At 62.3% G+C, this 27,455-nt stretch overlaps 1 protein-coding gene across 3 annotated transcripts; it reads right to left on the bottom strand.

The window, feature by feature from the left end:
* Window positions 1-1,328: 1,328 nt before the first annotated feature.
* On the bottom strand, window positions 1,329-27,455 carry B3GAT1 (beta-1,3-glucuronyltransferase 1). Of its 3 annotated transcripts, none has more exons than XM_060017621.2 (8): window positions 27,071-27,455; window positions 18,965-19,113; window positions 10,275-10,331; window positions 9,965-10,111; window positions 5,980-6,488; window positions 5,248-5,544; window positions 4,391-4,491; window positions 1,329-3,292 (listed from the first exon to the last, which is right to left on the bottom strand). In XM_060017621.2, the coding sequence occupies exons 4-7, from the start codon at window positions 10,074-10,076 to the stop codon at window positions 4,405-4,407; spliced, it is 1,005 nt and encodes a 334-aa protein (XP_059873604.1). In that variant the 5' UTR covers window positions 10,077-10,111; window positions 10,275-10,331; window positions 18,965-19,113; window positions 27,071-27,455; the 3' UTR covers window positions 1,329-3,292; window positions 4,391-4,404. The 3 variants fall into 3 exon arrangements, with proteins under 3 accessions (XP_059873604.1, XP_059873603.1, XP_059873605.1); XM_060017620.2 differs by having other exon boundaries at window positions 10,239-10,331; window positions 27,071-27,454; XM_060017622.2 differs by lacking the exon at window positions 18,965-19,113.

The raw sequence follows: 27,455 nt of genomic DNA, 5'->3' as shown, positions 1-27,455 counted from the left end.
GGTCCCAGTCCCTGATCTCGTCCAAACTCACCAGCTCTTCCTGTGCCGCCTTGAACGGGGAGCCCGGGGCTGGGCGGTGAGAGCGGGCTCTGTGGACGGGGCCAGCCTGGGCGCTGAGCCACCCTGCCTGACTTATGCCGCGTCCCATGAAGCGCGTGGGGGGCTTCCGCCGGGGAGTGTGCACGGAGCTTGGGTTTGGAAGACTCAGGGTGACGCCGTCTATGTGATGAAGAGTCCCCTGGCATTGCTTTTCCGCACCCACCTGCTCGCAGACGTGCGGCCCTTCCTGGGTGAGGTCCCTGGGCCAACCTGCCTGCCCAGTGACCCCAGCTTCCTGTCCAAGCACCTTGGCAGGCAATGCCCTCCTCGTCACCCCGGCCTCCAGGTGCTGGGCATCTCAGGCTGCTCCCAGGCCGCCTCTGCCCTCACTCGGTGTGGAGGCCTCGCCCACGGGCCTTGACAGCAGTCTCCACACTCGTTCTCTCCCACGTTCATCCCCGTCGGGGCTCCAGGCACCACTGTCCACTCACCTCTCCTGTGAGTGTAACAAGCACATGACCCCAAACTTACTGTCACGTTGGCCCCTGCAGTCTGCCCGGAGCAGTGGACACAGTTCTGTTCTGTCTTGGGAACTCGTGGCTGTACTTGCACCTCACGTCCAGCCCATCAGCAAATTCCTGACCCGTGTCCAGAGCCCGCCCGCTGCCCTCTCATCAGGGCTGCGCCTCGTCCGACTCACCGTTGTCTCGGGCCACCTGCCCGTGTCCTGTTTGTTGGCAATACAGGAAGCGAGTGCTTCTTCTAAAAGGCCGGTTAGACTGGGTCCGTCCTCTGCTGCAAACCCTCCGACAGCCTGTTACACTCCCTAGCTGCAAGCTTCACCCTGGTTCTGGAGCAGAGTGTCCGTGCCCCCTGCTCCCACGTGTGACCCACCCCCCACCCCCAGTGAGCTGTCCTCAGTGGCCTGTTAGCTAAGCGCTCTCCCGCGGGGGGAGCTTCTCTTTCCTGGACCCAGTTCTCTGCACGTCGGCTCGGAGGACACCTGGCCAGGGGGGCCTTTCTGACGGCCCAGGTGGGATGCCAGCACCTCCCCAGCTGCACTCCGCCCCGCTTGCCTCATCCGTCACCTTGGAACTGATGACGGTTGTCGGAGCACCGTGGCCCCGAGCATCTGTGTCCTCTCCGGAGAAGGCAGCCCTGGGCAGGCAGAGCTCTGGCTTCCACGGCCCTGTGCTGTGCCAGGAACGAGGCGTGTCCCCCCAAGGCACCTGATAGTACAGGTTGGACGGTTAAATGAATGAGGAAAACTAAGACAGGGCTGAGGAGGATTAAGACTGTTAAAAACCGTATTTGACTTTTAATTTCAAAACAAATTAAATACAGTTAAATTAAAACAGATCCGATAGTGCAGCTTGGGGGCTCCACCTTCCCCGTCTCTGTCCTCCGGCCCCCACCCCACTCCTGTACAGGGGGGAGCAGGGAACACACTGCGTTTGGAAAACAAACTAGCCATGGACCCAGTTCTGATTCATAGCAAACTCATTCCCAGTGAAGGCGAAAGCTGCAGTCCATCGGGTTGTAATTATAAATAAACACACGTGCAGCTAAGAGAGGGTATTAGGTGAAAACAATAGAAACACCATCTGCCAAAGAAAAGAGGAGACCATGTTGTCGTTACCAAGTTTCCTGAAACGAGCCCTGGGTTCCGGGCCAAGGCGGCCCGAGCCCAGCCAAGCCGCCCCTGCGTTTGGGGCTGGTTCCGGCGAGTGAGGCAGAGTGGTGCCCTGCATGAGTTCACTCGCTCGACGGTGCCCGCCCTCGCCCACCCTCCCTTCCCCTGCCACCCAGGTGGTTCCCAGGTGGTTCTCAGGCAACCATGGGTGTGGGACGTCCTGCAGGTGGCTCAGGGCCCTCAGGGACATGAGCCCTCCCTCGAAGGTTTCGTGACTATGCTGAGGAGTTAAATCCACTTCAAAAACAGGCAGCCGATACTCCGTGAATGTTAGGTCGCTGGGCTGCGGCCCACTGCCCACCCACCCATGCACCCAGGAGTGGGCTCTCCATGGCCCGCAGACCCATCCCATGAGTCTAAGTGGAGTAGGGGCTATTAGCGGTTAAAAGTAAACACCTGTTCAGCGGGCTCAGGCCCTTCCTCTGCCTCCACAGGGGAGGAAAATTGTGCTTCCAACGCTCAGGAGTGTGAGTGGAGACCGGCGGAGGGCCGGCCCCGTCGGGAAGCCAGGGAGACAGGCACCTCTCCTCCTGGCTGAGGGCCGTACACGGTTCCTTGTCTGGGGCGGCTGGGCGGCCGGACATGAGGCCGGCTTGCTCTTCGCGCCCCCAGTTTAGGGAGAAGGGAGGTTTTACTTCCCACTCGGTGTGTAAATCGCATGATTTCCAAAGCAGTGTGTGCTCAGGTATCCTGCCCTCGGGGTCCAGATCATCTCTGCCCCCTTCCTTAAACCCCTCTGCTAATCCAGAGTCCCCCAGCCAGGGGCAGGGAGGAGCCCTGGGACCGCCCGGGCCCCTCCTCTCTCCTCCTGGCCCACCTGCTCCCTCGAGCCCCTGAGGCCTGTGGTTCTCATGGCTCTGGGTTGGGGGCTCCTGCTTCCCCAGTCCCAGCCCAGGCGAGGGGCCCGGAGCCCAGTGGGCGTTGGGGAGGTGCCGTGTGGTCTATACCCTGTGCTGGGTGGAGGGCCCACCTCCTTCCTTGCGCTGGGACAAGAGCCGGGGAGGGCGCTCTGCTCCCTCCACGAGGTTGAGGTATGGGGAGAGCAGCCCTCTGGCAGCCTGACTCCCCGCACACAGGGCTGGCTGCCTGCCGGGAGCACAGACAGCCTTACGCTCCGCAAGCAGGAGCCAGAAGAAAGCCGGCCGGAGGGGCTGCATCTCCTCGGAGCAGCTCGTTCCTGATGCCGGGGGTGGGGGCTGCTTGCCGTCTTTCGCAGTCCCTGGCCAGGTGTCCTGTGTGGTCGTGGGGCCTCGAGGGGGAGCTGGGGAGCCCTCTGCTGGACTGCTGGGGTCTTTCGCCCCCTCCCAGCCTGGCATCACTCCCGGGCTTGGGGCCCATGGTGTCTGCCCCGGCCGGCCCTGCCAGGGCAGATGGAACAGAACAACAGGTCTGGGGTTTCTGTGCTTTAGGGTCTCCGTCCTTTGTCCTGGCATCAGGCTGGTCTCTCTGAAGGCCCCAGAGTAGAAAGGAGGGTGACGGCGATTCCACAGGAGTCCGCCTCGGAGGGACCACCCGCGTGGGGAGCACAGGTGGCCAGGAGCAGGTCTGAGAAGGGGGCTCCTGTGACGGGGAGAAGAATGGGGGAGGCGTGAGGGAGCCGCTGGATCCTGGGCCCCTGAAGCGTCACCCAGGGGCTCCGCAGAACCCACCCCCGGGTCCCACTGAGAGGCCGGGAGCGGGAGGGGCAGGGAGTGATGCTCTGTCCCGACACAGTCTCAGTGGCAGCGACTGAGGTGATTTTCTAAGTTCAGGGGACAAGATAAGCAGACCCCCTGCGGTCCCCTGTGGGCAGGGCCATTGCCCAGGTGATACAGAGGCTTCAGCCTGACTCCAAGGCCAGAGGACAGAGGTGTGTCCCACTGTCTGAGCTCCCACCTCTGATGAGATCACAGAGAAGCTCATAGAAAATTCCTGGCTTTGCCAATCACCTGGCACAATTCACTTCAGCTTTACTCCACCTCATTCCTTTGCCTCTAAAACACAGATGGAGCCTGTGACCTACAGCAATACAGGGTTTTAACCAAATAAAGGGACTTCTCCGGAGGTCCAGTGGTTAGGACTCTGCGCTTCCACTGCAGGGGGCATAGGTTCGATCCCTGGTTGGAGAACTAAGATCCTGCATGCTGCGTGGCTTGGCCAAAAAGAATCAAACAAATAAAAATAGCAACACTTAGGCAGGACTTATTATGTGCCAGACTGTTCCTGGTGCCTCAACAACCCATTCTGCAGATGAAGAAACTGAGGCCTACAGAAAGAACAGTCAAACCGAGGAAAGTGGTAGCTTGGGAGTCAGGCGAGGCTCCTCGGTCCACGCTTTCACCAGGACGGAGGAGGCACCTGCAGGAGACAGAGCCTGGGCGGGTCCACACAGCAGCGCCTCATAAGGGGACCGGCTGGTGGCCAGGATAACAGTGGTGATGACAGGGAGCTGTCACCAGGCGGTGCCTGGAAGGTGAGGCCTTCCAAGCAGCTGGTGGAAGAACCACCCAGCCACGGGGGGAGGCTGGCTCCTGTCGACTTCAGCTATGCCTCCTCTACTCCACGGGGCATTTGCTCTGACCTTCACGATTAAAGACTAAGAGAAAAGTCTTGGCAGATTTACTCTGCATCCAAGCTTGGGTGGCCCGCCCAGTGCGTCACCTGCCTGCATCCCCCTACCTGTGTCCTGGGGCTCAGATCTCCACCATGGGGTCAGTGAAGCCTTTTTTCCCCTCGTTCACCAGCACCGGCTTCTCAGTCCGTGTGTGCCAGACCAGGATCTGTGTGTTCAGAGACGTGAGACCACATGGGGCAGGCCCCTGACCTCGCCCTCCCACCCCTGCCCCCTCTCCTTCTGCCCTTGTTCCAGCAAGATTTTCTCCATTGTTCTTTATTTCTACCTACGCCCTCATTCTTGCTTTTTGTACATAGGCTGCATTCAAAATATCTGTTGGAAACAGAAAGTCTACAGCTACAGAAAAGAGACAAACAGGTCTCAAGGTTTCCTCTTGCTTCTCATCCTCCCCTGCATTTCTTGATGGGTCCAGAGGGAGAGAGAGTTCTGGGACCTTCAGCTCAGCTAAGTGACAGCCAGACCCTGGCTGGAGAAGTCCAAACTTGAAGCAGCGTGTGTGTATGTGTGTGTGTGCATGCATGAACATATGTGTACGTGTGCCTGTGTTGTGCATACGCACACCCATGTATGTTCCATGCATGCATGTGTGTATGCGTGCACATGCATATGTATGTGTGTGCCCGTGTCTGTGCATGTGTGTGCACACATGGAGGTGTGTCTGGCAGGAGGGTCGTGGAGCCCAGCTGCTTCGATGTGAGGGAGGGATTCAGTCCTGGGCTCTGTCTCGCCAGTCGCCCCTCCCTGCTCCCCCACCTGCCATCACCGTGGCTCCTGAAGGGCGATAAGCTGCCGTCTTGGGAGGCTGTCTGGGGCCCTATTTCCTTTTCCCTGATCTAGAGGGAGGGCTTTGTGGGCTGGAGAAAGCTTGCATTGCAGCTGTCAGCTCTGCTGAGGGGCTTACCTTGGTGCAGTTGGCCGCCTTGGGCTCCAGGTCACCAAGGGTGACAAGTTCTCGCAGGAGGCTGCTTTCCTGGTAGCCTCCCTTCACGCCGCGGAGCTTGAAGTAGGCCTGGCTTCGCTGCAGAATGAGCCGCAGGTTGACCGCAAACCCCGCCATGTCTATTGCAAACGGCCGGTGGGGGTCGAACACAGTCTTCCAGCCGACCACCTTCCCGGCCCCATTGACCCTCGGGGCCTCGTACCGAAGGCCGCCGACGAAGGCTACGGGCCACACGGACACCCGCCTGGTGCTGCGCATCTACAGAAGGAGAAGGGTCAGGGCGCCTGGGCGGGGATGGGAGTCGGGGCACCCGGGCTGCTCGGGGTGGGCATCTTCGGAGGAGCACGCCTGGGCTGTGGGCAAGGCCACCCCTCCAACCAGCTGATACTCGCCTTGTCACGTGACCTTCCCTCTTTGTCCTTTGCTGCAAAACTTCTGTCTCCCCAATTTAGAGTCTGAAATGACTCCTTCCCTTCCCCCCACACTGTCGTGACTCCCAGACCCGGAGGACACTCAGAGAGTCGACAAGGAACCCCCTTTCCCTGTCCCCCCACTGGAAGCCCTCACGCAGACAGTGCCCGGAAGCCAGGGCTGCGGCCAAGGCCGATCTCCTCCCCCTTCGCCAGCCGGGGCTGAAGGCCGCGCCGGGTCCGCACCCTCCCCGGGCCCCATATACGTCCACGAATCGCGCACCTCCTCGAAAACCTCCAAGCTGTAGGTGTTGTCGTCGTCCGCGAAGTACACGACGCCGGGCTGGCTGGAGTTGCGCGGGAAGGTCTCACGCAGCCAGCGCAGGGCCAGGTTGCGCTGCATGGTGCCCCGCGGGATGCGCGGGTCGCGCGCGTCCCCGCGCAGCTTGTAGTTGCGCGGCGTCTCCACGTGCAGGTGCGTGTAGTTGAGGCCGGTGTCGCGCAGGAGGCGCGCGGTCAGCGGCGTGCGGCGCGGTGCGTCCTCCACCACCAGCCAGTGCAGGTTGGGCACGTGCAGCAGTGTGTTGGCCAAGCGCGTCAGCTCAGCCTTCTGTACTGGGCGGCTGTAGGTGGGCGTCACCACGTGGATGGTGGGCAGCGTGTCGGACCAGGGCGGGGGCCGCGTGTACACGTACTCGGTGCGCACCACCTCCACGATGTCGCGGTCGGACATGCAGTACTCCCTGGGGTCCACGCCGGGTGGCGCCTCGCGTCGGGGATCGCTGCCGTCATCTGCGGGTTGGAGGGGGGGCGGTGTGGGCAGCTCCGCAGCAAGTACCTCGGCCCCCCCCCGCCCCATGCAGCTCTCCTCTGCTCCACCCGCGGGAACGTCAGCGCATCCCTGCCTGGGGCCCTGTGGGCTGAAGTTGGCGGTCAAGGCTGCTTGCCTGACATCCTCCCCTGGGTTCTGCTAGTTGTGACTCCCGAGATGACACAGAAATAACCTCTCCCTCCTTCTCGCATTTGACAGCTCTGTAGCTATTTGACGGCAACTGGCCAAATTCCAAGATTGCATCCGCGGTTCGGGTTTTATGTGACAAAGTGTCCTCTCCTTACCACCCTATACCCTTCACACCTGGCCAGAGCTGACTGCACTGCCTCGCACCGGCTGGGGCTGCAGAGCCCCGGGCACTGCCTCCCATGCCGGAGGGCAGCGTTAGTGCTGTCGTGGCTACAGCACACCGTGGACCCGGGAGTCTGCGGTTACCTCGCCCCGATTTTTCACAAACCCTGGAGTCAAGCGGGGCTTACTGAATCTTGGTGCAGAGTATCTGATACTTAACTACTGCATTTTCTTCTAGGGTGTTGCCCATAGCTGGCAAGATAATTCTGAACCCTGTGCCTGTCGTCGCTGACTTTATTCTCACATTTGTGCAAAGGGGCAGAGGGTGGAGACCCATCTCAGCTCTTCTGGGGTTTGGTGTCTGTCTCCTAATCTGCACTTTCCGGTCACACTCTTTCAGCCACCTGGAACCCTACCTGCCCCACACCCAGCCATGTGTGCCCATGTGTCCCCAAGGACCCCAGGAGAGGCGTGTGTGAAACCTGGCAGAGGCCTGGCCTCTGTGACACACTCACAGGGATGAGAGCCCCTCTCTCCGGAAGGCACCCTGCGCCCGCTGGGGCGGCTCTAATGACCAAGCTCTCTCTTGCATCCTGGACATTCTCCCCATGGGCAAAGCCAGCAGTCCTCTCATGAGGGGAAATCAGCCTATGGGTATTCTTTTTTTTTTTTTTTTTTTAAATGGTGTTGATTCATATCTTTTTAAAAAAATTTTTACTTTAAAAAATTTATTTATTTAGGCTGCGTTGGGTCTTTGTTGCTGGGCGCGGGCTTTCTCTAGTTGCAGTGAGCGGGGGCTACTCTTCATTGTGGTGCGTGGGCTTCTCATTGTGGTGGCTTCTCTTGTTGCATAGCATGGGCTCTAGGGTGCTCAGGCTTCACTAGTTGTGGCATGTGGGCTCAGTGGTTGTGGCTCGCGGGCTCTAGAGCGCAGGCTCAGTGGTTGTGGCGCACGGGCTTAGTTGCTCCGCGGCATGTGGGATCTTCCCGGACCAGGGCTCGAACCCATGTCCCCTGCATTGGCAGGCGGATTCGTAACCACTGCGCCACCAGGGAAGCCCCCACGGGTATGCTTTTTCTTAAAGAGTCCCTTCTCTCTGAGGTGTGTCTTCCTGTTTGAAAGGCTGTGGGCCCCTCACTGCTCTCACACCATCTCAGCAGGAGGTGGCAAGCGTCAGAGGACTGACCTAGGGATCTGAGTGCCTGGGCTCAGACCCTGTGCCACTCTGTACTAACCATACGGCCGTGAGCAGGGTGCTTGGCTTCTGGTGCCTCAGTTTTAGAAACTGCAAAATGGAGCCAATACCTGCATCTCCTTTATCGAGTTGCATGTGTTAAAGGGCTCGTAACTCTGCCCCGAGGCTCCCCATCCCTGGTAAGCGGCCCTGTTCCTCATGGCTTCTTGCAACTATGGAAAGGATGGCGTGAGTGGTTACCTGCAGGGGGTGAAGTGGGGTCCAGCCAGCTGCCGCCCCCTCCCTCCTTCCCATGGTTCTTGTTAGCCCGGGTGCTGGCGTGGGGTTGGACGCTGGGCACCGAGGGGCGGGGACACACGTGCTCCCGCCTCTCAGGGAGCTCCCAAAGGCCAACCAGACACCGACAACGAGACACACAGTGGTAGTGGGAGCCTGCGCCTGGGCCGTGGGTGCAGGGTCGGGAGACTAGCGCAGATGCAGGTAGCCAAGAGCACTTGCAGGAGGAGTTTTGGGTCAGACTGTGAAAGACAACAAGCTTGAGGAGAGCAGCTTCTGACCAGGGTATAAGTAAAGTTTAGTTTATCCTGCCGTGAGTAAAGTTTTGGAAACCAAGGCCCGGGAAGGACACTGAGAGTCCCCCCCCCCCCGCCGGTGGGTCTGTGCCCTGGTACATTCTCCGCGCCTATGACAGGGCTGGGTCAGGGCTTCTGCCGCCTTTGGGTCCTAAGGCCTCCCTAACTTCCTTTGCTGCTGCCTTCGTTCTGTCTGTCTTGGCTGCTCTGGGGAGAGTGGATGCCAGTTCCCTGTCCTCAGGCAGGAAGGGCAGTGCTGAGCGAAGCAGCCTGGTGTCTCTGACCCCAGAGCCCTGCCAAGAATGGAAGCCACGTGGTATTATGTCCCTTTACATGTGGTAAATGTAGTGATGTGCTGTTGGGTGACAACTCTAAAATGATAAGCGCCAGGGACTTCCCTGGCGGTCCAGGGGTTAGGGCTCGCACTTTCACTGCCAGGCCCCGGGTTCAATCCCTGGTCGGGGAACTAAGATCCCACAGGCCCAGCAGCATGGCCACAAAAAAAAAAAAACAAAAAACAAAAGTAAGCACCAAGGAGAGGTGCTGGATTGGGAGGAGGACAGCTCCAGGTGCCCCCGCAGGCAGTGGGCACTTAGCCATCTCCAGCCTGGCCCTTCCTCACGGAAGCCTCAGGACCCACTGGGGCTGAGCAGGCCCCAATGTGTAACTGTGGAGCAGCCCAGCTTCAGACTGTGGCTCTTGGCCCTGCCTGCACCCGAATCATCGATTCCTAGCATCCCCCCACCCACCCCAGTCCTGTCAGCTTTCTCCCTGGGACGTGCCTGGGCACCTCTGTGTTTCATCAGGCTCCCCGGGCTCCCATGGGAGAAGGGATCGAACAGAGAGGGGGGGAGTGTGGGACTGGAGACTGGCCGTGAGGGGCAGGCGCGGGGGGATGCGCACGTGTACGGGTTTGGGGCATAGGGGGCCCTGGTGTGAGAGGGAAAAGCTCTGGGCTGGGAGCCAGATGAAGCCAGTTCTAACCCGGCTCCAGGGGACTTGCCTCTGTCCAGCCTATTTTCAGCAGGTGGCACTGGATCAGGGCTTCCTGATCAGGAAGAGAGGAGCGAACAACACACTCGCCCTGAAAGGTTTTAAACAACGCAGGCCGGGAATCCTGGCCACCCACCCCTGAGCCCTCCCGGGTGCACGTCCTGGGAACAGGTGCAGAGTTGCCCCGTGAGTCTGTGCCTGTATGTGTGGCATCATCAGAGCCCCAAACGGGCCGAGACCCCCCCGCCCACGGGGGTACGGTCATCAGCCTGGCTCGTCCTCGGTTCCCCAGCTACCGAGCGGGTGAGAGTCAGGACTCCAGAAGCCCTGGCTGTGGTCACCCCATCAGCAAAGCCCGGCAGGTGGGGCCGGGCGGGGGCTCACCCTTGTGTGCGGTGAGCAGGGGCGCGATGGTGCTCTGGTGCCACACGGTGACCAGCAGCGTCCAAGGCAGCACGATGAGGAAAATCGCAAGGATGTCCCGTCTCTTCGGCATCTCCAAGGCTGGCTGGGCCCACAGCTCCTCGTTACCTGAGCGACGGCAGCGGACGGCGGCGAGCACAGGGGAGAAAAGAACAGGAATGGGCCGGGTGGGCCAGGCACGGGGCAGCGGGAAGCTGAATGCTGGCCAGCAGGCCTGACCACGCTCACAACCCACCCATTGCCGAAGCAGGTCTGCGGAGTCCGGCCCTACCGGAGTCTGGTGGGTGCTGCCTTCTGAGGTGGGTCAGGAACCCTGCGGGGTGGACACCTGCAAGAGAGAGCAAAGGTGGCGGCCAGAGACCTGGGCAGAACAGGTCCCCGCTGGCCGGCTCGGGATGCACAGCATCGTGTTTTCAGGGTGGAACCTGGCTTCTGCCAGTCCGTGGGGTGCGGCCAGCCTCTGTCCTCACAGGTGGCGGTGGGTGCTGTCCACTCAGGGTTCAGACACACCTGCCTGGGTTTAACCCCAACTCACTTCTGTGCCTCAGTTTTCTCATCTATGAAATGGGCGCCTTCAGCATCTACTTCCCAAGGCTTCTGGGAATTAAATGCGTTAACACCCGTGGAGCCCGTGGGCTGGCACCAGATGGACACAGCAAGCGCTCGGAACGAGTCAGCAGCTGTGATGGTCGCAGGCTTGTGCCCAGGTGGTTATTTCACAGCCTGGATTAAGGAGTGGACCCGGACACGATCTATTCTTGCGAAGCCCCCGCGGAGGTAGGGCGGAGGCCGGGCGCTGCAGCTGGGCGTCAGCCAGGAGACGTGCTCCCGGTGGGGCTGCCACGTCCCGGGGAGATGGCACTCAAATGGCAGCAGCAGGGGCTCCGGGAGCTCCAGGAGAGGTGCCCTGTGGGTAGAGTTCCCCTCTGGCCCGGCTGCCCACATGCCAGGAGACAGGCGCTCAGCCTCCGGACCGCCATGGAAACTGTCACATCCCAACGTTCACCTTCCTCCTCACTTCTGAGCTGAGTGCCGTGCAAGATGCAGCTGGGGTCCACAGGGGGAGGCGTGAGGGAGGACAGCCATGGGCGGCCCTGGCCTGTCCCAGTGTGTGGGCCACCCCAGTGCCCAGCACCGGCACACCGAGCCCCCGAGGCCGCTCGCTGCCCACCCAGCCCCCCGCAGACGCACATTCGTCTCCCGCAGAGCTGAGAGCCAGGGCTGAGCAGGATCTGGGCTCCCGTTTTGGAGGCAGTGCGTCCTCCTCCTTGCCTGGTCCTCTCTCTGCCAGCAGTCCCCACGCCTGGTGCAAGAACCGTGTTGTCTTCCAGTGACAGGCACTGCGGTCTCCCGGGGTGGCCCCGCTGCCCCTGCCACCCCTGGCTCCACAGCCTCCTTGGAGTCAGATGGTGCACGGCCTGCCCCCCTGCCACCGGCGTTAAACGGTGCAGGCACAGAGCAGGGAATGATCCTGGGGTGCGAGCTGTCTCCTCCACACTCCTTGTCGTGGCCCGAGCAGGTGGGAGCCCAGAGTCCCACCCAGGATGCCTGTCTGCGTCTCCTGTGCTGCGTGAGCTCGTGCTACATCCCCGCCCAGCCCCTTCCCTGCTCCAAGGCCACAGGTAGGGCTGCGAAGGGCTGAGCTGGGGCCTCGGTTTGGCGGGGCTGTCTCAGGCCACGTGATGGGGGTCAGAGGCGCTTCCAGTAGGGCTGGCTGGGAGGTCTCCTCTGGTCCTGTGATCGCCTTGGAGCTTTTCCAGGCATCCTGGTCTTGGGGAGGCTCTGGTTCCGGCGGGGAAGCCATGGGGAGCTGGCCTGCCCTGGCACTCAGGCAGCTGCGCTGGGGCAGCCTCCAGCCTCCGGCACCTGCCCCTCCCTCGGCCGCCCGGGCTGCAGTTTGAGCAAAGAACAGCTGGTGGGGAGCATTTGTGGGGCCAGAGATGCACTTGACACTCCACGTTCAGTCTTCCCAACGCCTGGGCCGCAGGCGCTGCCCTCGACCCCTTCCACCTGGAGTTTGCAGAGGCCGTGAGGGTCCGCATCTTGTCCAAGTCACCGTCGGCATGCAGTGGGGCCAGACCTGAATCCGGGCCCTTTGGGTCTGAGCTGCGTCAGGAGCTCGGGAAGGAGGGTCAGGCCCCAGAGCCCCTTCCGGGAGGCCCCCTGCAGGGCCCAGCACCCCCCTGGGGGGAGCAGGAGGGGTACCAGGAGAGGAAGGGGGGCCGTGGACGCCAGGGCCTTGGAGGGAGGCTCTGATCCCATCCGCTCTATCTGGTCAAAACTTCTATGAAAGGAAGGGGGTGGGGCGGGCAGAAAAGCTCTAAAAATAAACTTAGCCATAAACCCAGTTGTGCATTAATTACTCTGGAAGCCATTACGGCTTGCAAACCCCATAACTTTAATGGAGGCTATTATAAGCATAGCAGCAAAATCAGGGAGCGAATTACCAGGCGGTTATGAAGCAGAGCAGGGGGAGCCCCCAGCCTTGGAGAGCACTAGCTGGCCAGCAGGGGGCGGGTCTGAGGGAAATGGGGCCTGGGCTTGGGCGTCAGGGAGCAGAGGCCTGGGGGGACCTGGGCTGGGAGCAGCGGAAGCTACCCCAGACCCAGAGGCCCAAGTGTGAGACGGGGCTGCAAGGATGACCACTGGCCTCGGCCCACTTTTCCCGCCTGGCCCTGGAGGGGTGGCGGGCAGCCTGCCTCTGGTCCAGGCTCAAGCAGCCGCAGACCCAGGGCCGCCCTGGGCCCTCGGTGGCCACGGGCAGAGGAGTCAGTGCAAAGATGGAGGAGGGGCTCGGCCGCACCCGGAGCCAGGAGGAGGGGTGCGGCAGGGAGACTGCGGTGCTTGAAGCGAGGTCCTGCCGGCGACAGCGAGGGTGGGGCCCGGTGTCCGCCGAGGCCAGGACTCCCCACCAGCCACCGCAGTTCATGTCCGTGACTGGCCCCCGCCGCCCAGCCCCTCAGCAAGTGCAGACGGGGGGCCTCGGCTGGACACAGACAAGGCTGCGCCGAGGGGCGTGTGAGGCCCATGGGACGGCACAGGGGACGTGAGGGGGCGGGACAGTGCTCTGGCTGCTGCCCCTGGGGCCCCTGCTTGTCCTCCTCGGCCTCCACCCTCATCTCCACACACAGGGCTGGACTGGGAGGTTCTTATGAAGTTTCAGTTCTGCCATTTTAGCACCTTGAAGTTAAGACAGGGCTCTGGCAGGAAAACGGGGTCGGGTGGCATTCAAGGCCAAAGTCAAAGCAAGAGGCCAGTGTAACAGCTGATTCATGGGCCAAGCAGCCCTGGAGACTGGCCACATCTGGGGAGACCTAGTTATAGGAATTTGCCTATGGGTTTTAGGGTGTCATGGGTTGTGAGAACCAGGGGGTGTCTGGGACCCAGATGGGGGGCTCCGATGTGTCCAAGGCTGGGCTGTAGCCGGGCAGGCTGGACAGGAGAGGCTGGGCCTGGGGAGGCAGGGCCAGGGCAAGGTTGGCTTCCAGGCTGGACGATTCCAAATGCATGGATAGGCTGCCTCCTGAGCTGCAGGATTCAGACGAAAACCTCACCCGCGTCCCAGTACCTGCGGAGGAGGCTGGTTTAATTCCATTCAGCAAATATTAGTTCAGCATCGGTGGTGGGCAAGGCCCTTCTGGATTCCCTGGACCACACGGCAGCAGGGAAAGGGGCTTCACACGGCTCCGTCCCATCCCTCAGGGAGGTGCTCCGGAGATAGCGTGTGCATGTGTGTGGCGGAGGTCAGTTTCACACAGACCACTCCAGCCCTCGCCCCTGGAGCAGGATAGGAGCCGTGGTGCCCATAAGCCCGGGATGGTGGCGGTCACAGGAGGCCGCGGGGTGAAGAGTCCTTCGAGGTGATGCGGACACTGCACGTGTCCCGACAACTGCACGATCAGCGGTCCTGTCCCCGACCACACGCTCTTCACTGGCCAGCGTGGCACTGCCCGCTTGGGAAGCAGGGCTGAGGCCTGTCCTGGGAGTTCGCCACCCTCTGGGAGTTGCCCCGCTGGGCACACCGCCTTTGGCCTCAGCGACGACTTCTCGGAAGTGATCCAAGACCTTGGGACACTCGGTGAGGAACCTGCGCCGCATCCTTTAGAATTGTTGTTTCCCACCAATCTTCACCTCATTTGGAGAACATTTTCCCTAGACTCGCCTCACGGAATCTTCTGAGAGCATTCAGCTTAGTTTTCCTAGGAACGACACATTTCTTTCTTTCCAGCTCGTGTTTCTTGGTTTATGTCATATTCCGTGATGATGAGAACAAGCAGAAACTGTTGCAAACAGGCTGGGAACCAACATTATGGACACTTGGATCACTGACCGCCAGAGGGGACCCCCAGCCCCCTGAGGACATCAGTCCTGAGTCACTGGAGGAGAGGTGGTGAGGAGAGCACTGCCGTGCCCGGGAGGAAAGAAACGGGCCCAACACCGGGAGCCTGAGTCCCGCTGGGGCCGAGCAGATGTCAGGGCCCGGGTTATGGGGGGCCGGGTGGTGGTGTGAGAGGACGGGCGGGGGTGCCAGGGGCTGCAGGAAGCAGGACACGGGGAGGGGTTAACAGCAGACAGCAGGCGGGTGCAGTTAGGGCTCCAGTTCTACCCTCCAGCCCCAGACAGTGCCCGGGAGGGAGGCTGGACGCCGTCCCCGAGAACTGCAGGGGCCCTAATGGGATCAAGGGATTAGTATTGATCCTGCGGCTGCTGCTCAGGACAAGCCAGATGCCAGAGCTAATCAGCTCCTGTCCAGTCAATCCACACTCCATTAACTGGCCCCAGGCCTCTCCTCCCTGGCCACTGCACCCACACCGGCTCCACGGGGGAGGGGGCAGGACACGGGGGCCTCTCCACCCACCATCTCTGTCCACTTCCTGCTCCTGTCCCCACCACCCGCAGGGGACTGGACACAGAGGGGTCCACAGCTCCTTCCACCCACGAGGAGGGTGATGCCCAGGAGGGCTCAGGGTTGGCCCTGCAGCTCACAGCCCTGCCCTGGGCAGGTGGGATTCATTTCTTCATAAAGCCGGTCCATTATCTCCACAGCAGCCTGTGGGGCAGGCAGGGAGGTTTCATACCCATTGTACACGCGAGGAAACCGAGGCTTGGAAGGGCCCAAGGTCCTGGAGTCAGCGGAGCTGCTCACATCCAGGTGCCCCATGCACAATGCCCCCTGCCTGCAGGCCGGCCCCCCTAGGGCCACCCCAGGAAGGGGCTCCCCAGCGGGCTTTCACGGTGGGGGCTGAGAAGGAGGGGTTCTCGCCAGGAGGCCAGGCCCCGCTGGGGCAGAAGGACGTCGGCTCGGCTCGGGCAGAACAGCTGTGGGTTTCTTTCGCCCGAGAGTCAGGAAACACAGCTCATCGGTCGTCTGTCTGAGGTGGCTCCCTCGTTTTCTTTCTTGGTTTTTCAGATATAGCCTTGGGATCAGGTTTGGATTCTTAGTAAAGAGTGAAAATGGGGGTCTGATCTGCATGGTCCCCCCTGCATCACTGCAGGAATTTGAATGGAACAAGCTATCAGCACCTGTGGGTTTACTGGAGTTCCCAAATCAGTGGCGTGGTCTTTGGGCAGAAGGGCGTCCACTCGTCCCACAGCCTCCCTGCAGGAGGGCTTCACCTCGGGGGTTTCCTGCTGCTGCTCTGGGCTGGGCCCGGAGCACACGGGTGACCCGCGGCTTGGCTCAAGGTGGGGACAGCGACCAGAGGGACACAGACCGGATGGAGAACTGCACCATCTGACAGTGGCCGGCTGGGCCGAACGCCCCCTGTGAAGAGCCACCACGCAGAGGGTCTTGGGGTGGCCGTGCAGGGCTGGGCGGGGAGGGCACCCAGCAGCGAGGTGCTGACGGGAGCCCTGGGCAGGCGGGCAGAGAGTGGCACGGCCGCGGTCCTCCCCTGGTGGTGGGGGGGCAGTGAGGGCAGGCCCGGCTCTGCCATCTGTGGACTGGGGAGCGGCCCCTGCATGGAGTCCAGCTTCTGGCCCTCGGCTTGGGGGAGGCTTGGTCTTGGCAGGAGCTGCCTCCCCGACCCCCTCTTCCCCCTTCCTCCCTGTATCTCTGTCCCTGCCCCCTTTTGGCAACCACGCCAGCTTTTAAGAGAACGTCACTGTCCCCAAGACAAGCACCCCTGTGTTCTCCCGCGGCCGACCTGTGGTCACGTGCTTACAGCTCTAACCACCCAGTTCTCTTCCATCTCCACCTTCCGTGGGTCAGGAGCCCAGCCGATGTGCGGGGTCCCCTGCGCAGGGGCTCCTGGAGGGCTGAACAGGCGCGCTTGCTTCCACGCCCGGGGTTGGGGGGCGGCAGAGGCCACTGCCCCAAAGTCACAGGACCGTGGGCGGCACTGCCCTCGGCTCCCTGCCCCGTGTCCTCGGCCAACATGGTCACCCACGCCCTGGGACAGCAGGGAGGGCACCCGGGGCAAGTCTGCCGCCGGGACGCGTCCTCCAGGACACTGTGAGACCGCAGGAGGGACAGCCCATCACCTTGACCACGTTCTCCTGGTCACAGGCGTGTCCACACTGAAGGCGTGGACAGCGGGCGTCAGAGGTCACGGGGACACCTTAGGGCCTGTCCAGCACAGCAGGGAGGCCAGGTCACTTCCCGACCCCAGCTCCCGTCTGGCCACGCAGCCGGCACACCCGAGGAGCTCCCCGTGGCCTCCCCCTCCCCCTGCCCGCTCTGGTCTCAGTCTCCTCCTCCAGCCTGGAGCTGTTCTGTGTCTGGAATGTTCCATGGACACCTTAAACACAAAAGAGACCCCACCGTCGTCTTCCTCCCAGAGCAGCTCCATCTTCCTCCTCGTCTCGGCGGCCAGCACAGAAACCCCGGGCCGTTCCCACTGCTCCCCGCATCCGCCGGGCCGTGCCCGGATGCTGGTCCAGGCCTGCTCTTTCCTCCACGGCCTCCCATCGAGATCTGTCTGCACAGCCCACCTCACTGCCTGGCCCGCCCCCCTGACGTGCCCTCCCCAAGACCTCCTGAGTCCCCCTCCGTGGCATCTGAGGCGCTCGGCTGTGCTGCCTCACCCCCCACTAACTGCATCCTCTCTGCTTCCCTTCCATCTCCTACCACCACCGTCCCTGACCCCACGTCCAGCCCGGCGCCTTCCCTCCCTGCAGCGCTCGTGAGAGCTCTGGACACTGGCAGACCTGCCTTGGTCCATCGGACGGTAACTCCCCTCCCACCCCGAGGTCTGGGCCAGCCCCAAGGCCGAGTCCAGAGACCCAAAAAGCAAGCCAGCCCGGCCCTCACGGCCAGCATCCCCTCATGTCCTTCCTCCCTGTGGCCTCTGACCCCCGCTGCCCCCTTTGCCAGGCCTCTGCCATGGCCCAGCGTGGGGGCCTGTGTGTCCCTGGGCCCGCTGGCTGCCACGGGGTCCTTGCCCTGTGGAGCCCCGAGTACCAGCTTCGTCACTGTGCCCCCACCCCCTGCCCGCTTGACTCCACCCGACTGGCCCGACGGCAGCGGCCGCGGCACCTGCTCTCCCTCCTCCTGGACGTGGAACTTGTAGTTTCACTCAGGAGTGTGGCTGGGGCCGAGTCCATGCTGCGAGCTCCACGGGGCCACCCTCTCTGGGTGACGTCACAGGGCTGCCCGTTCACGGCTTCACACACGTGTGCATGCATGTGTGCTCGTGGCCAGCACCCTATCTGAATGAGTGCACACGTATCTGTGGGCCCACGCGTGGGTCTCCAGTCAGCCAAAGATGAGCTCTCGAGCTGACCCAGGTGGGCTTCTTTGTGCCCGCAGCACGATCCCGGGGAGCAGAGGGCTCCACTCGCGGCTCCTGGGACCGTCTCCCTGCCCCCCGGCCTGCCCCCCGTCCTCCCGTGCCACAGCTAAGCAGCACCGGCAGGTAGGCCGCCCTGGCACAGGCCGAGGCCCCGCCCGATTCCAACACGGTCACAGCAAACGCCCTGGACTGAACACGCCAACCTTTCCCGCCAGCGCCCAGCTTGCTGCGTCGCCCAGCATCATGTGAGGGGTGGGGCAGCTTGGGACACAGTGACACCCACCGGATCAGGCCAGTGCCTGTGGGGGCAGGAGCCGAGGGCTCCGCAGATTCTGATACGAGACAGACGGCGGGGCTGGCGCACCGGACGAGCAAAGCCAACAGCTTCTAGTGGACCAGGGCGGCAAGAGCCACCGGGCGGCTGGGCGGGCCTCCCCTCCTGACCGGCCGCCAGCATGGGTGGGAGCGGTGCGCTCCCTGCCGAGGCTGAGGACACCAGAGCTCAGAAGACGGTGGGGCCCTTGCACCCTGGGCTCCGGGAGCTGGGGTGGTGCAACCGGGTCTCCTTGACCCCCCTCCACTGGGGAGGCCCAGGGAGGCTGAGAAGGGCCCAGGGCTGCACTGCCTGGGGGGTATGGAGTGCTGGCTGCAAGGACGGTCCACAGCGTGGAGCCTGGCACAGGTCCTGGGGACCCTGGCTGGCCAGTGAGCAGGGCATGTGGTCTCAGCAAGGCCAGGGGACCAGAACTAAGCAGGCTGGGTAACCTGGAGGTTCTGGCCCTGGAACTGAGGGTGTGATGCCCGGCTGGGCCAGGACGGCTGTGCAGGGCCGTGGGCGAGGCTGGGATTCGGATGCCCTGGAGGGGTGTGAGCGGCCGAAGGCAGTCTGTCCCCACTGCACCGTCCCCTGCCCCCGGGCTGTGCAGCCTCCATTTCCTCTGGTGCTGATGGCGAGCAGTTTGGGGTGGGGTGCTGACCGGGGGAGACCACCTGGAGCTCTGCGCCTCCGGCCATATCCCTCCCCCTTCGCAAGCTTTCCCAGGCCTGAGCATTCAGCGTCCACACAGCGAACGGCCAGCCCGCATCCTGCGAGAGCTTGTCGGTTTTCGTGTCTGTCCGCAGCCCCCAAGCCACGGACTCCTCTGGATCCACCCCAGGCCTGGGCCAGACACGGAGCAGGGGCTGCACCAGTGTCCCTGCGACTGAGTCCCTTCTCGGCGACTCTTACCAGGCCACTCTGCGATCAAATGAGGCGTCCATGGAAAACACTATCACGGCGCCTGGCCCACAGGGAGCACCACGAATGCTGGGCGACGTCAACTGTAATAGAAATTATAGCAGCAACCATGTTGTTTGAATCCAGCCGAGTCCAAGTGTCTGGAAGAGAAAGGGAAGCCAGGGCACCTCAGCTCCCCCCGGGTCAGCACTGACCGGCCTCTGGGCAGTTCTTCTAGCAGATTCCTCCCTCCCAAGGACAAGGCTGTGCTGAGGAGGGTGGTCCATGGGGCGTGGGCTCCGCGGCGGTGTGATGAGCGGGATGTCCGGGCTCCTGGCCGCGGGCTGCCTGCCGTGGGCTCACGCAGCTCCCTGGGTGGGCACCACTTTTCTGTTCCTCTTTTACACATTTGGAAACTGAGCTGGGCCTGCCCTGGTGTTGGGACACCTTCCTGTCCCCCCGCATTAGTCCTGTGTCCCTGCCCAACCTCCAAGATTCGCACCCAAGGCAGGACCGGGGATTTCGGAAGGTCAGGGGTCCCCCGTCTCTCCTCCTGTCTCCAGAGCTGTCAGAGCTGCGGTTCTCCTCCTTTGGGCTGAGCTTGGCGGTGTGGGACCATCGACCCCGAGCTGCCCGTTTCATGCCCTTTCCCCCTGGAAGCAGGTGAGGGCTCCCGGAAAGCTGCTCTCACCACCTCTGTTTCCTGTTACTCCTGCCGGGTCCCTCGTCCCCCCACCCCTGCGTGTCAGCTGCTCCCACTGCCTGATGAGAGACAGTTCAGGGAAAGTGTTGCAGGAGGTGCAGGGGGTCCAGCCCAAGAAGGCCTGTGAGCCCGAGTGGGCAGCACGTGCTCCCCCTGAGAGGCATGACGGATGGAGGGTCCCTAAGCTCGGCCCCCAGACGGTAGATCCCGCCGACACTCTGTCTGTTTTACAGGCCATGCACTATACAGCCAGCAGCAGGGCAGCACGACGGCTGAGACGGGGCTGAGCACCGCGGAGCTGCGTGCAGAGGGGCTGGCCCTGCACACAGGGCTCCTGGGTGAGCAGGGCTCCCGGCCCAGGGACAGGCTCTGCGAGGAAGGGTCCCGGGTGGGGTTCTGGAGGGAGCAGGGCAGGCGACCCCACCTGGTGCCTCTGCCTGGCATGCTCTTCCCTGGCCGGGCTCCTGCCCCACCTCTGGGCTGGCCAGGAACACCCTCCTGGGGACGGTCATGAGGGCTGGGCTCTAGGGACACGCGTTTAGTACTGGACAGGCGGGGGAAAGCAGGGCTCCATCCTCCCTGCTCCTCATGGCACCTGGTACTCAGAGCACAGAGGCGTCTGCAGCCTCCCGGAGGGAAGGGCAGTGGGGAGACACCACTGTTGACCACTTCTGCCCCACAGTCTGGCATCAAGTGACCCGCCAGCCTGATGACCAGGCAGACAAAACACATCCACACGGTGCGATCCAGCCCGAGCGAGGACGAAGCCCTGACCCCTGCTCCGACGTGATGACCCTGGAGGACGCTGCACTCAGGGAGGGGCAGGCGCAGCCCGGCTAAGCCCATGTGACCCACTTACAGAGGTGGGTAAGTGGTCAGACTCACAGGGACAGAAAGCAGAAGGGTGGCTGTCAGGGCTGGCGGCGGGGGGTTGAAAGGGTACAGAGTTTCCAGTTTGCAAGATGAAAAAGTTCTTTAAGCAGTTATCCCTGCTTAGAGACAAGACATGAGGGGCACAGAGAGGTTAGGCGATGGCCCAAGCCACACAGCTGTGCGTGGCAGAGCCAGGATGTGAGTCCAGCAGCCCACGCTCTCAGCGCCTCACTAAACCAGCTTTGCAAGATGGAGATGGATGGTGGCATGACACCGCGAACGTACTTAATGCCAGTAAGCACTTAAAAGCGGTTAAGATGGTACATTTTCATTTTACTTTACGTGTTGTTTTTTTTTTTTTAACTACAGAAACGAATCTGTCAACCAGAAGTTCTGGTTAGATGGGTCAGCAATGACCCATCCAGACACCAGGGGGGCATAAGAGGGCTTTCCTTGCAGCGGGGCTGGGTGGGCACCTGTGTGTGGTCCCAGTGCGTGGCCCTCCTGCTGGCTGTCACTTGGGAGCGTTACCGTGAGGAAACATGCACAGGGCACGCCTGGGGGACGCAACCCCAGGGGTTCCAGATGAGCTGCTAGGAGTGAGCAAGACGTGGCCGGAGGATGGAATGCACACACACACACACGTGCACTCACACGCATGCAGGCATGCACACGCTGGAACACACAGGCACGCACACGCAAGGCAGCCTGCTGGGTCTCCAGCCTTGGGTGTGGGGAGGGGTGGAGGCTGGAATGCTGGTTCTCGGAGGGAGATTTACAGGAGGGAGAGGAAGTTAATATCGGCAGGTGATGAGTTAGGTGAGTAATGCTTCGGCTTTAGTTCAGAAGCTTTCTGAGGGAAAAAGAAAAGCACCTGCTCAGAGGCAGTACGGCAACCCAAGCAGAGCCGCCTGGGAGCAGAGCGGGCCCGGGGCCCAACGGGCAGCCCCGCTGTGAGCCGGTCCGTCCTTCTGCTCCGTGCTGTGCGGGGAGGGCTTCCCCGGAGGCCTGGTGTGGCCACTCCACTGGCCGCACCTTCCAGTAACTGGGCCTCCAGGGATGCGGCCTGACACCCCAAGTCCACTCTGACCTCCAAGGGCATCGGGTCAGTGACGGGGGAGGGGGCTGAGGACGAGCCTGGATTTCCTCAGGCTGCAGAGGCCGCCCGGGGGACCCCAAACAGCTAATGGGGACCCAGGGCTTCGGGATTGGGCTGAGTGGAGCTGGGAGCCCCCAGAACCGGTCTCGAGCCAGCGAGGGCCCCGATGGCTCACCCAGCCTGAGGATTTCCAGGCTGACCTCGCCCCTCTGGTCAGAGTGTGCAAGCACATACCACGCAGGCTGATGATTCACGGGTTTAATCAAGGTTTCCAGTGTATTTTTAATGCGTTGCCTGTGGCCTGAACCAGCTGACCTTCCCTGGGGCCCTGTCAGGATAGTTTAGCTGGGTCCTCCTGGGCCAGCTATCATGGGAGGAGAGCGAAGGCCTGTGCCGGCTGGTGGGGGAAAGGAGCCCGGCTCTCAGGGTGGGCCTCTTACCCCGAGCCTGGGGGGCTGCTCCTGTGGTCCTGCTGCCTGTCTCTGTCCTGCCTGTCTCTGTCCACAGGGGACCTGAGAGAGGGAGGGGTGGGCATTGGGAGACTCAGGTCACAGTCTGGGACAAGGCACCAAAGTGCTGTGTGACCTGAAACAGGAGTGGACCCTCCCTGGGCACCGGCTTCCTTATCTGCAGAAAGAAGGAAGCACCTACAGCCACAGAATCCTAATCCCAGGCCAGGCCGTCTGCTGGCCTCAGCGCTAGTCCATGGCTGCGGATGCGAATTCCTGCTCCCAGATCCGTTCCCTCTTCCCTTTGCCTTCTCGGCTGGTGGGCTCCCCACTCCTGCCTCCTGCTCCTGGGGCGTCCGTCATGGAGAGCTTACCAAGGGAAGCGGCGTAATCGCGGTGGGAAATGTTCACATGCTTCATGCTCCTTTCATTTCAGATGAGGAGATAGAGGCTCCTGAGATTCTGTCACCCAGAGAGCGGCCGACACAGCTGGGCCTGGAACCGGGCTCAGCCAGCTGACCGCTAATCCCGTCTGGCCCAGGGCCCCTCTCGCTCCGCTGGACCTTAGGTCCAGGGCTGGGAGCCCAGGCAGAGACCTCACGTCCCCACCGAGATGCTGGCGGAGGCCGGAACCCCATTTGCTCCTTTTACCTTGAACACACGGGGGCTAAGGAAATGCTCTTTGGTGGGAGGTGCGTCTGCTTCCCTGGGGATCTGGCAGTGTTCATCTGCAAAGGCAGACACACACCCCACCTCATTTTCTGTCCCCGGAGAGAGGTGCAGGGCTTATTAGCCGGCCACGCCCCCATCACAGGGGAGGAAACCGAGACTCAGAGTGGCTGGGAGACGGAAGCAAGGCCACACGCTGGGCCCCTCGGCACGCCTGGCACCAAGTAGGCTGTTCCCTAAGTGTCTGTTAGGTGAAATCTTAACTAAATGAGTAATAAAAAAAAATTGCTAAGCAAAGCACTCCTCACGTTCTAAGTGAGTAACATGATTAACTGTAATCCTCATTCCTGCCTCACAAACATCCTGTTATCCCTGCTTAGAGACAAGACATGAGGGGCACAGAGAGGTTAGGCGATGGCCCAAGCCACACGGCTGTGCGTGGCAGAGCCGGGGTGTGAGTCCAGCAGCCCACGCTCTCAGCGCCTCACTAAACCAGCTGTGTAGAGCCCGGAACAACACTTGCCAGGAGAACTTGGGGACGCTGGGCACATCCTACGTGCACCCACGCCATCCAGTATGGTGGCCACAGGACACGTGTGCTACTGTGCTCTTGAAATGTGGCTGGTGTGGCTGCGGGATGCCACCAGGGAGGGAGAGCAGCCGCCCCACGTCCAGTGTTGGGCTCTAAGGCTTCTGAGCGCTGGTTAAATGAACAGCCCAGAGTCCTGAGCCTAAAGACACTCATGGCCTCCGAGGACAGATTGTTCAACTACTTCACGCAGAAGGAAGCAAGACGGGAGAGGAGTGAGGGGGAGGTGACCGCATGCGCCCAGGCTTGCATGGGGGTCAGCAAGGACCCGCAGACCGGGTCCCCTCCTAATACCCACAGCCCTGCCCTCTGGTCTCTGCTCCCCCTGCTTCCCTCCCCCCTCCTCATGAAGCAATAATAACGGCTCACGTCTTCTACCTGCAGGGCAGGAGAAACCCTGCTGACAGCTCTAATACTGCAGGCAAGGCTCATCGCCAATCCAGCCAACTCTTGGAGGTCCAGACTGAGACTCCCCACTTTTGGGCTTATCGGTGGCAAAGCCCTAATCCCTGCCAGGCGCTTGGCTGGAAGGCCGCTGTCCCGCTGTCAGCTGGTGTGCTCAGGGAGTACAGATTCATTTTAATATTGGCTGAAGCTAAACCTCATTAGAAAAGTAAATTTGCTGTAGCTGCGGAAAAAAAAGAAAAGCAACCCACACAGTCCTTCCTCCTAAAGCTAAACCGGAAACCTGATTTGATTTTGGATTGTTTGACGCTTTACGTCCCCAGCACTGGCCCAGAGCCTGGAACACAGTAGGTGCTCAGTGAATGTGTGTGGAAGGGGGCTTTTGAGCGACTTCCGCCCACTCTGCCAGCTTCTAGCACGGATACCAAGAGGCCACCGGCCTGGGGTTCTCGTCAGTTGTGTGGATTTTTGGGGACAACCACTGTCTGAGACGTGCAGTGACCACACTGACCACCAATTAGACACGGGACCCATGTTGCTGCCATTCGGCAAGGAGACACCAAGCATGTCTCGATGCAGAAGCATGGCAGGGGCTGGACAAGCCCCAGAGTCCGGAGGCGTGGGAGTCTGAGGGGAGAGCCGGCAACAAGGCCAATGTGACCGGCCCCAGAGTGGGCCAGAGAATTGCTACTCCAAATTCTAGAGCCATCCAGACCCCAGAAGAAGGTGGGGGGAGGTGAACGCAATGCAGATGTTACAGTAACATCCACCGAGCACTTCACCTACAAACAGCCTGGTGGGAGAGGCTCCTGGATTTATGGGCCTTTGGGAAACCAGGGCTTACAGGGCTCCGCTTTTCCCGAAGTCCACCCAGCTGGTCACAGAGGGGCTGAGGCTGCCTCGGCCTGGCCAAGCCTGTGCCCTGCATGGCACTACCTCCCTGCCCCCCACCCCACGCTCTCAGCAGGGTCCCCAAAGGCCTTCTGGCCTGGAGGTGCAGGAAGGAGGTTTTCCTTTTCCTTCTCCCCAGGTGCTGGATCCCCCAGAGTCCACTGTACCCCGGGGCCGGGAAGGGTGTGGGGCAGGCACCAAGAGATGGGTCTCCCTGAGAGTCCCAGATCTCACAGCCTGTCCCCCTTCTGCCTAAGGACCTCCCTCTGAACCCCACATTCATCCGAGCCTCGGGAAGAGCCCTCCTCAGTAGGCCGTCCCCCCTGCTCCATGGAGGGCCTCCTGCCCTGGCTGATGGCTGCCGGGGGGGGGGGCATCCTGGAAGGAGGCCCGAGGCTGGCCCACCCGTGCCCCTGGGCCCCCGTCATCCGTGCCTCCGTCTTTGTCTGCTGTCTCTCGCACGCTTCCCTGCCTGCCTCAGGCTCTCAGATTCTCTCTCTTCCCCAGCCCTGCCCCTCTCCCCCTTCAGTTCTCAGCAGAGGGGAGTGCTCAGGCCTCTCCACCCCAGCTCAGGCCCTCCTCCGGCCAAAGCTGAACCAACACGCTCCCTGATCCTAGAGCCTGGCTCGGGGCAGCTCACCCTGCCGAACCCGCCACGCTTGCAACGCTCCTGCCCTGCCTCATACGCCGTGCCACGACCAGACAGGTACAGCCGCCCGGGGCCCCTCACCCCTCGCCCTTCAAAACTACGGTGGGAAAATGCAGGTCCGTCCAGAGGCCCGATGCCGGGGACAGGGCAGGCCCCACCGGCATCTTCCTCTGGAGCCCCTGGTCTCTGCCTGTCCCCATGCTTCAGGTGGACGGTCAGTGCCTGCTGGTCCAGAAACCTCTGTGCACGTACTCAACCCAGCACCTGTGAGCCTCCAACAGCGTGAACAAGGAGGGATCCCCCAGCATCTGCGGGTCAGGTACAGAAACGTGCACAGCAAGCCACTCGGCGCCGGTGCTGAATGGGGCACAAATCCATCAACCCTCCCTGTTCCATAACCGGGGCAAGCCTTCCCGCTCCCATCCAAAGGGGCACAGGGGAGTGCATGCAGCTCCAGAAACTTTGGGGGTGATGGGCATGGACTGGGCACAATGGATAGTCTCTTTGAAGGTCTCACGGGGAAGGGTCTTTGTTCCAAACAAAGGAAGGGGGGGACTTGACGTTTGGCCCAGTACGGGCAGTAGCCGTCACCAGCTAAGCAGGTTTGGGAGGAAATGTCTCAATCTCTGTGGTGAGGGACAGAAGGCAAATCTCAGAGGACCCTGGAGCCACCGTCCTGTGAAGCCACGCGCCCCACGACGCCAGTAACTTACGCAGCTGTGCCCCGTTTCCACACAACCACACTGGAGGTACCACAGGCTCTGTACTGGGACATCCGTGCCCAGTCCTTTGAACTGGTACATGTCGCACAGCCCAAGCTCCCGATGGGTACCCCACCCAGACTGGTACCCACGCAGGTAGGGCTGTCCCCACCAGCCTGGGGCGACCAGCCGTCCGCAAGGCTGGCTTCAGCGTCCAGTGCAGAGAGCTCCCCGGAGCCCCTGAGACCCAGTTTCTACAAGAATCCAGGCAAAGGGTGCCCAGCTGAGACTAGGCCTGGCCAGGGGAGGTCGGGGCAGGGGGGCCGGTTGGGGCCTTGTTTATGCATCTGTGTCTGGGTGGGTGCGGTCTCTCCGACCTCAGCTGCTGGGTCCTGGGCTGTCCCCAGGCACAGTTAGATCCCTGGCCTCCTACTCCAGTCTCTCCTGCCTCACCTCTCTGTTCCTTCTCAGAAGTTGCGGGCTCTGGCTTGGGAGGGACTAGGACCCCAGGCCGGAGCCCGGCGGCGGAGGGCGGGTGGTGAACTTGGTCGTGCCTCCCCCGCCCCCTGCACTGTACGTCCTAAGGACGCTGGGTCCTCTCAGCACCGCTCAGCCCCTCAGCCTCCCGGCAGAGCTTCAGAGACTTAACTTGCCAGTGGCTGGAGCCTCAGAGCTTGGGGACGACGCTGGGGAGCCGCTGCGGCGGGTGCTGGCCCCCGGCTCCCGGCCACCGGGAACCACCTGCTGAGGTGGGGAGGGAGGAACCAGCGAGCTAAGAGCCCGGCCGGTTGTTGGAAACTGCCGAGAACCAGCTTCCCCTTCCCGCCGGCCCGAGGAGGGCAGGCATCGCCCAGGTTTGGTTTCGCAGCCCCTCGGCGGCGGCAGCGCCTTCCGCCCCGGCCGGGTCCCCAGCTGGCTCTCCAGCCGCCCCACTGCACGCACAGCCATACACGCGCGCGCACACACACACACACACACACACACACACACACACACACACGGGCGCGCGCATACGCGCTCGGGTGGACATGGCGCGGGGACCGATGCGGAAGCATAAAGGGGCTCTGTGCGCGGCAGCGCGGGCACTGACCTGCGGCGGCGAGTCCGGATCGTCCCCGGCGCGCTCCATCGCGGTGGCGGCCCCTACGCGCCGGCCCCGGGGCCCCCAGGCTGTTGGCCCGGGTCGCGCGCGCCTCCAGCCCCGGGGGCTCTCGGGTTGCGGGCCCCCGGGGGCCCCTTCATCGCTGCGGGGTCCGCGCCGCCCGCCGCCCCGGCCCGGCCCTTCTGCGCTCGGCGAGGCGGAGGCCGAGCCCGGGAGCGCGCGGGGGGCGCGGGGCGGGGAGCCGGGAGGGGAGGCCGGGGGCGCAGAGAAGAGCGGGGCGGGCGGGCCCGGGCGCAGGGCGGAGGCGCGGGCACACCGGGGCGCGCGGCCGGAGCCCAGCCGACCGGGCCGGCGCGGAGTCCCCTCGGCGGCG

This window comes from Delphinus delphis, chromosome 8 (genome assembly GCF_949987515.2).
Source record: "Delphinus delphis chromosome 8, mDelDel1.2, whole genome shotgun sequence".
Lineage (NCBI taxonomy): Eukaryota > Metazoa > Chordata > Mammalia > Artiodactyla > Delphinidae > Delphinus > Delphinus delphis.
Note: the sequence above shows the minus strand (reverse complement) of the source record. Positions and strands in the feature narration are given on the sequence as shown.